The sequence below is a fragment of the Oreochromis aureus genome, linkage group 16, assembly GCF_013358895.1.
Source record: "Oreochromis aureus strain Israel breed Guangdong linkage group 16, ZZ_aureus, whole genome shotgun sequence".
In the NCBI taxonomy this organism is placed as follows: Eukaryota; Metazoa; Chordata; class Actinopteri; order Cichliformes; family Cichlidae; genus Oreochromis; species Oreochromis aureus.
Genome location: NC_052957.1, coordinates 28,732,914 through 28,740,615, shown reverse-complemented (window position 1 = coordinate 28,740,615; position 7,702 = coordinate 28,732,914). Strand labels below are relative to the sequence as shown.

Genomic DNA, 7,702 nt, shown 5'->3' with positions numbered 1-7,702 from the left:
TTTGTGTGTATTGTTGTATTGTATTATCTTTACCTTACATTATAAAGCACTATGGGGCAACTGTTAATTTGGCAAAATATCAATAAATCTGAATTAAATGGAAATGAGCGGCTTCTAGGAAGTGAGTAACCGCCTGTCAATTCTGAACTCCTTACAGGAACACAGGACAGGCAAGGAGAGCAGACTGCACAATGGAAAATGGCAGGACTTAGGAGATTAGATTCAGAATGTCTATTTGCAGGCAACTATAGTGGTGTAAAAAGTGTTTGGCCATTCTTGATTTCCTATTTTTTGTATGTTTGTCACACCTAAATATTTCAGATCATCAAACCAAATGTTAATATTAGACAAAGATAACACAGATAAACAAAAAAGGAAGTTTCCTAAATATAGGTGGCCCCCTTCAAACTCGGGTCCTCTACGAGAGGCCTGGGAGCTTCACCCATATGGAAAAGATATATATAAATCTTATAAAGTTTGTATCTGTCTTGTGTGAAACTTGTATGAAAAGCATACAAGAGTGAAAACAGATATAAGATCCCTTGTATGTTTTGGATACTTACTAAAACCATATATATGAGTGGCCACTTTCATGAGTAAATCATATAAGCCTTATATGATTCACTATATAAAGTAGGCCACATCTGATGCAAGTCTTTTATAATTTTTTTCTATTTATTTTCCATATAGGCAGGGTCCTGCACAATATCTTTGCTGTTCCTAGGACTGCACTCTTCTGGATAGAGATCTCGGATGATGTTCCCAGGATCTGCTGGAGCCACTCGCCTAGCTTGAGAGTCACTGCACCGACTGCTCCGATTACTACTGGCACTACTGTTACATTCACCCTCCACATCTTCTTAAACTCTCTGAGCCCTTGGTACTTCTCAAGCGTCTTGTGTTCCTTCTTCCTAATGTTGCTGTCATTTGGTATCATCACGACTATCACTACGGCCGTCTTCTTCTGCTTGTCTACCACCACTATGTGCGGTTGGTTAGCCATCACCATTTTGTCCGTCTGAATCTGGAAATCCCACAGGATCTTAGCTTGGTCATTCTCCACCACCCCAGGGGGCGTCTCACATTTTGACCTCGGGACTTCCAGGTCATATTCAGCACAGATGTTTCTGTACATTATGCCAGCCACTTGGTTATGGCAGTCCATATATGCCCTGCCTGCTAGCATCTTGCACCCTGCTGTTATATGCTGGATTGTCTCAGGGGCATCTTTACACTGTCTGCACCTGGGGTCTTGCCTTGTGCAGTAGACCCCAGCCCGATGGATCTTGTGCTCAGAACTTGTTCCTGTGCTGCCATGATGCCATTACATTTACAGGTGCCTCTCTACCTGTAAATGTAAACTTACAATAAGCAATAAGACAAAAAAAAACAAAAACCCACAGACATTGCTATGGTAGACATTTAAAAAAAATAACTTTTCTATCATTTAATTGTTTCTGTCTCTCTGTTACTTACATTGGTGTACAATGAAAGCCAATGGCAGCAGGAAGGAGGGTAATTATAAGGAAAAGCTGCCATCCAGTGGCCCAGATTGATGTCCTGATCAGGGCAACTCAGTCCCATGTGTTTGACAGCACTAACAGAATATTTAACAAAGTAGATAGTATACAGGGCTCTAGAGTGCGACCAATTAATTTTTCAGTGGTGCGACTAAAAAAAAATATTTGGTCGCACCGGTGCGACCAAATATTTTCGGGTAACAAAAAAAAAAAAATCTCTGCAACTCTCCGTGTGGTCAACAACAGACACACATTATGCCCCTATCGTGGACTAAACCAGAGATAGTCAGGGGTGGGACCTCTGTGATTGGCTGTGGTCCAGTTGAAAATGCAGGTGGAAGCGAGAGGTGAGTAGCTTGAATAAAGCGATATCGATTCATTAACGGATTCCACACAAAGACGTAAACACAGAGCGGACCCGACGCATCAGAATCAGCTTTGTCTTTCTCGGCTTTCTCACCCGACGGCCCGTAGACGGACACGCTGTCGGAGCTTAGCAATTCTGATGCGTCGGGTCCGCGCTGTGTTTCCGTCTTTTTTGCGCTGATTCTGAGCTGCAGGTTTTGTCTCTCCAACCAAAATTCGCCGAGCCAGCTGCAAAAGAAGCAGCAAACTACGCTTCACATTTGATCAATGTCGTCATGAATTCCCTCTTACTTTTGCTGTTTTGCTTCCACCACGATAAAAATCACACTTCATACACAGCTCTCTGTGTGTACTTCAAGAACAGTTTCCGTCTCAAATCTCTGTTTTCTGCATTTGCTTATTACCCACCAGTCTACCGTTGTTTACAGCGCTGTCTTTTTCTTTTTTCACTTAAATGTCCTCAGACAAGAAAGCCTAATTTCTGCTGTTCAATACTGAAGAAATTTAAACTTTTTAAAATTATGCAAAATTGCAGAATATTGCAGAATATTTTTAAGGTTATTTGCTATAAAAAGCCAGACCAGAAAAATCTCCTTCATGTGTTTCTGTGTTTTATTCTCTGTTACTTTGACACAAAGGCATCTGCTGTGATGTTCACAATTCTGATGAAGTCTCACATGTATCAGTACCAGTGTTGGTCAAGTTACTTGAAAAAAGTAATCAATTACTAATTACTGATTACTTCCCCCCAAAAGTAATCCCGTTACTTTACTGATTACTTATTTTCAAAAGTAATTAATTACTTAGTTACTTAGTTACTTTTTAAAAACACAATTTACAACCTGAATAGGTGATAAAGCGATAGATCTTTCAGCCCAATTCTACTTTTTCTGCATAATCCATCATACAAAATGTAATCAAATGGAAATGTCTCTTTTTAAAACTTTAAACTTTAAATCTTTTAACTTTATGCATCAAGCAAAAACTTAATTATATGCAACATTCTCTGACTGGAAGAAATTTGTTTAAGATTTAAACCTATTTTCTGCACATTCCAGCACAGAAAATAAAATATGTTTTTGTGTTTACACTCACTCTTTCAAATAGATGAAAGTAAAACACAGCAGAAAATAAATAAAATCAAAGACTCAGCGGTCCTGTTGCTCTATTTTCACCTGTAAAGCAGGGCTGGGGTAGGCGGAGGTTTACCCTGGTGCAGATGTGCCGCGGCGGTCAGTTGAAGACTCCACGAGTTTCTCTGTGATTTTCACATTATGTCGTAGCGCACTCGCTGCTTGCTTGGAAGTTTAGGGGGTTTTTTCGCTGTAAAAAGAAGTTTTCTTCCCACGCACAACGGACACTAATGTTTTTGTGGAATCAAACTCAAAGTAAGGTCAGTACTTCCACGCTTTAAACGCTGCATGCTCATACTCTCTCCCGCACTGGATATATTGTCCATTGTTGATCTGCAGACAGCTGTTGTCACGAACGTCGCACTCGCTTACGTCACTGTCATGAGACATTCTCGCAAAAAATCACGGTTTTAGTAACGCAGTAACGCAGCGTTCCTACGGGAAAGTAACGGTAATCTAATTACCATTTTTGCAATAGTAATCCTTTACATTACTCGTTACTTGAAAAAAGTAATCAGATTACAGTAACGCGCGTTACTGCCCATCTCTGATCAGTACTGATAAATGATCAGAATTATAATATTTCTGACTGAGGCTAAATTGAATCGAATCAGGACTTTGAGAACCTGAATCGAATGGATTATAGAAATCAGTGATGACACCCAGCCCTAGTGAGCAGCCTAGGCCTGACAGAAGTGGATGTAGCTGTGGGTAATAAGAAAAGATGAAAAGAACAATTGATAAATTTTGTGTTAAGTTAAGGCCTGATCTGTCTGAAATTCATAGCCAGTGCTCTGACACGGTGCCATCAATCTTTGAATGCTGAAAAAGCACAGTGTATACAGAAAACACATTTTATGCTGCAATAAATGCACTGCCCAAGTGTCCCCTCTCCCCACTGCCTTTCAGCAGCAGGCAGCAGCAAACAGGTCGTCAGAGGAGCCAAGATGATGATTAAGTTTAACATTTTCTACAATATTGACAAAGCACTTTAAGCACAAGATTGTTAGTTAATAATTTAGAAATGAATATTGTTTGTATGGACTGCAACTTCCCCCCCCAAAAAAGTGCACATGTAAAACTGCGGTTTTAGGTAATGCGTTTGAAAAATTTGAGTGCGCCTAACTTTTGTGCCGGTACGCCTAAATTTTTAAAGTTAGGCATACCGGTGCGCCCATGTCAAAAAGTTAGTCTAGAGCCCTGGTATATTAAACTTTAATCCTATAAAGGAGTCTATTCCGTTATTTTTATATGAAATCAGACTCAAGATTTAGCAATACTACTTTTTTGGCTTAAAGTGTTACTGATCAATATTAGATTCAAATGAAATCATTTGCCTAACTACCTACCAACTCTCCAGAGATTGACAAAGGTCATGTAAATGCCTGCTTTCAGTGAAATCAATGAAGGATGAAGCAGTGTGACAAAAACATCTCTGGATAGAATGTCATGTGTGCAATTCAAACCCAGGTAACTGTAGATCATTTCAAATATAGATAATTTTCTCATATGAGCAGACTTCACTCAATATTTTAGGTAGGTTGAATATCTGCACTTTAATTTAGAGGTACATTTCTGACTATTTAAAATGGAGAACAAACTAAATTTAACTTACATAACTCTTAATGGATATGTAGAAGTGGAAAAGTACAGATATGTCTATTTTGTCATTATTTTTACAATATATGCTCTAGTAATTTTCTCTAATTCCACCATTGTTTATCTTATTGTGATTCATCAAAGCCTTCATGAGCCCATGTATATTTTTATTGCAGCTTTGCTGATTAACTCTATTTTTTGCAGCACAACCATCTACCCAAAGCTTTTGTTTGATGTTTTATCTGAAAAACAGATTATATCACACACAATGTGTCACTTTCAGTATTTTTTATTCTACACTTCAGGAGGTTCACAGTTTTTGCTGTTGGCAGCCATGGCCTATGACAGATATGTGTCTATATGCAAACCTTTGAAATATCCTGTAATCATGAAAAAAACTACCATCTCTGTTTTCTTGGTCTTAGCGTGGCTTGTGCCTGCTTGTCAGGTTGCAGGATCATCATCACTAAGTGCTACTAGAAGAATGTGTAACTTTACTCTGCGAGGGATATTTTGTAATAATTCAGTGTACAAACTTCATTGTGTGAGTTCAAGAGTTCTGGCTATTTATGGTGTGATTGTTTTGCTCAATGTTGCATTTTTTCCTATGCTCTACATAGTTTTCACTTACACAAGGATACTTATAATATCCTATCACAGCTGTAGAGAAGTCAAGAAAAAAGCTGCACAGACCTGCTTACCTCACCTGCTGGTTTTATTCAACTATTCATTGTTCTGTGCATATGATATTATTGTACTTCGACTGGAATCTGATATTTCACAGACTGTAGGTTTAATAATGACTTTGCAAGTGGTTTTATATCATCCACTATTTAATCCAATCATATATGGACTAAAAATGAAAGAAATTTCTAAACACCTAAAGAGGTTGTTCCACCAAGTAAAGTGATGTAAAAAGAAATTATAAGTTGCTCGATCCTTAAAACAAATGTGTTATTATGTATTTATCCCATGAGATATTCTTTATATAATATTGATGTATCTGTGTTCATACTTTCTTCTTTTTAAAAAGCAAACTCTTACCTGCCTGCCTGTAATACAGTTAAATTGTTAAATGTGAAGAATGATAACATGATATTTTGTTTGTATGTGTTTGGAATCGTACTGCCTTTTTGGTAACCACTAGATTATCAAGATGCCACAACTGGAAAAATGCAGAGATGGAGAAAGAAACTTCCGCTTATGATCTACTGACAATGCACTAATTTCATTTCAGTAATGACCAGCATTCTGCTAAGAGAGCAGAGAACAGCGAAAATTAGTGCGTCAAAATTGAGCAGTGCATTGAATGAACCTGAAAACTGTGTGTAACAGCTGGCCTGTACTATGTGTAGAAGAACATAAAACATTTACTGGCACCAGCTCAGTAGGTGATCTAGTCACCATATATACATGGCCAGAAAGCAGTCCAGGTCCGAGTCTGACCCGTGCCCCTTTGCTGAATGTATTCCCCTCTCTCTCTCTCCACTGTCCATTTTCAATAAAGGCAAAAGGATTAAACTGCAAAAACATTGGTCACCATCAAATCCATTGCAAAAATGTATAACACATGGACAATATGGCTCCATTTTCTTCCACTGTAGAAAAGTCAAGCCATAATTTTGTGCTTGTGAAGGTTGCTCTTTTGCTGATTCCAAGGCAGGGTCTGTGTAGCGTTGATTTGGGCCCACACACCAAATCTTTGTGACTGAATCCTAGGTAATCCTTGGAAAACTTGACCTTTGACGTTGAGGTTAAGGTCATCGGGATTTGAATTCATCTGAGACTAAGCTATCAATTAGAACATTCTACAGAAGGTGACTACTGTTGCTGTGATTGGGTGGCGCTGTCACTTGGTGTTCGCTCGCTCTGCGGTAGAGTATCACTTCCTGTTCCTGCTCAAACACAGTGGTGTTTTTGAGTAGCTTATCTGCTTAGCAATTTAATTAAAAACTTTTAAATACATTGTTTTTTCATAGTATAATCTTCACGTGCTTCATCCGAAGCACACTTTCTGTGTACTCACTACCTAATTTATAGCCAAAGTATTCACTCACTGTCTCTGTGCTGTTTCGCTAGCTTAGCTTAGCTCGTAGCCGACTCGTTAGCACCATGGCTACTTCACCTGTCCCTCCTGCACTTTCCTGCTCATTGTGCTAGATGTTTAGCTACTCCTCGACCTCCTTTAGCAGTAATGATACCTGTAACAAATGTAGCATATTTGCAGCTCTGGAGGCCAGGATTACTGAATTGAGACTCGGCCGCACCCTTCATTCACCCGTAGCTAGCCAGGCCCCTGTAGCTGGTGCAGCCGAAGATAGCGTAGGCCCCGCTAGCTGTTCCCCGGCAGACCCCAAGCAGCTGGGGAAAGAGGGCGGCTGGGTGACGGTGAGGAGGAAGCATAGTCTTAAACAGAAGCCCCAGGTACACCACCAACCTGTTCATGTCTCTAACCGTTTTTCCCCACTCGGCGACACACCCGCCGGGGGTAAAACTCTGGTAATTAGTGATTCTGTTCTCAGACATGTGAAGCAAGAGACACCGGCAACCATAGTCAATTATCTTCCAGGGGCCAGAGCAGGCGACATTGAAGGAAATTTAAAACTGCTGGCTAAGGGTAAACGTAAATACAGTAAGATCATAATTCACGTCGGCAGTAATGACACCCGGTTACGCCAATCGGAGGTCACTAAAATCAATATTGAATCTGTGTGTAGCTTTGCCAGGACCAGGAGTGACATGTTTAGCCGCATGTTCTCCTTAAATTGCTGGCTGTCTGAGTGGTGTCCCAGAAACGATGTGGGCTTCATAGATAATTGGCAAACCTTCTGGAGGAAACCTGGTCTTGTTAGGAGAGACGGCATCCATCCCACTTTGGATGGAGCAGCTCTCATTTCTAGAAATATGGACAAAATTATTAAACCCCCCAAAATATGACTATCCAGAGTTGGGACCAGGAAGCAGAGTTGCAGTCTTACACGCCTCTCTGCAGCTTCTCTCCTCCTGCTACCCCCCCCAAAAACCCATCTCCATTGAGACTGTGTCAGCTCCCAAAAAGACAAAAAAACAAGCAATAAACAATTT

The 7,702-nt window shown here is 39.9% G+C and overlaps 1 protein-coding gene across 1 annotated transcript; it reads left to right on the top strand.

The window, feature by feature from the left end:
* Nucleotides 1-4,607: 4,607 nt before the first annotated feature.
* Nucleotides 4,608-5,528, top strand: LOC116310094 (olfactory receptor 10AG1-like). Its single transcript, XM_031726831.2, has one exon. The coding sequence runs from the start codon at nucleotides 4,608-4,610 to the stop codon at nucleotides 5,526-5,528; it is 921 nt and encodes a 306-aa protein (XP_031582691.2).
* Nucleotides 5,529-7,702: the final 2,174 nt, after the last annotated feature.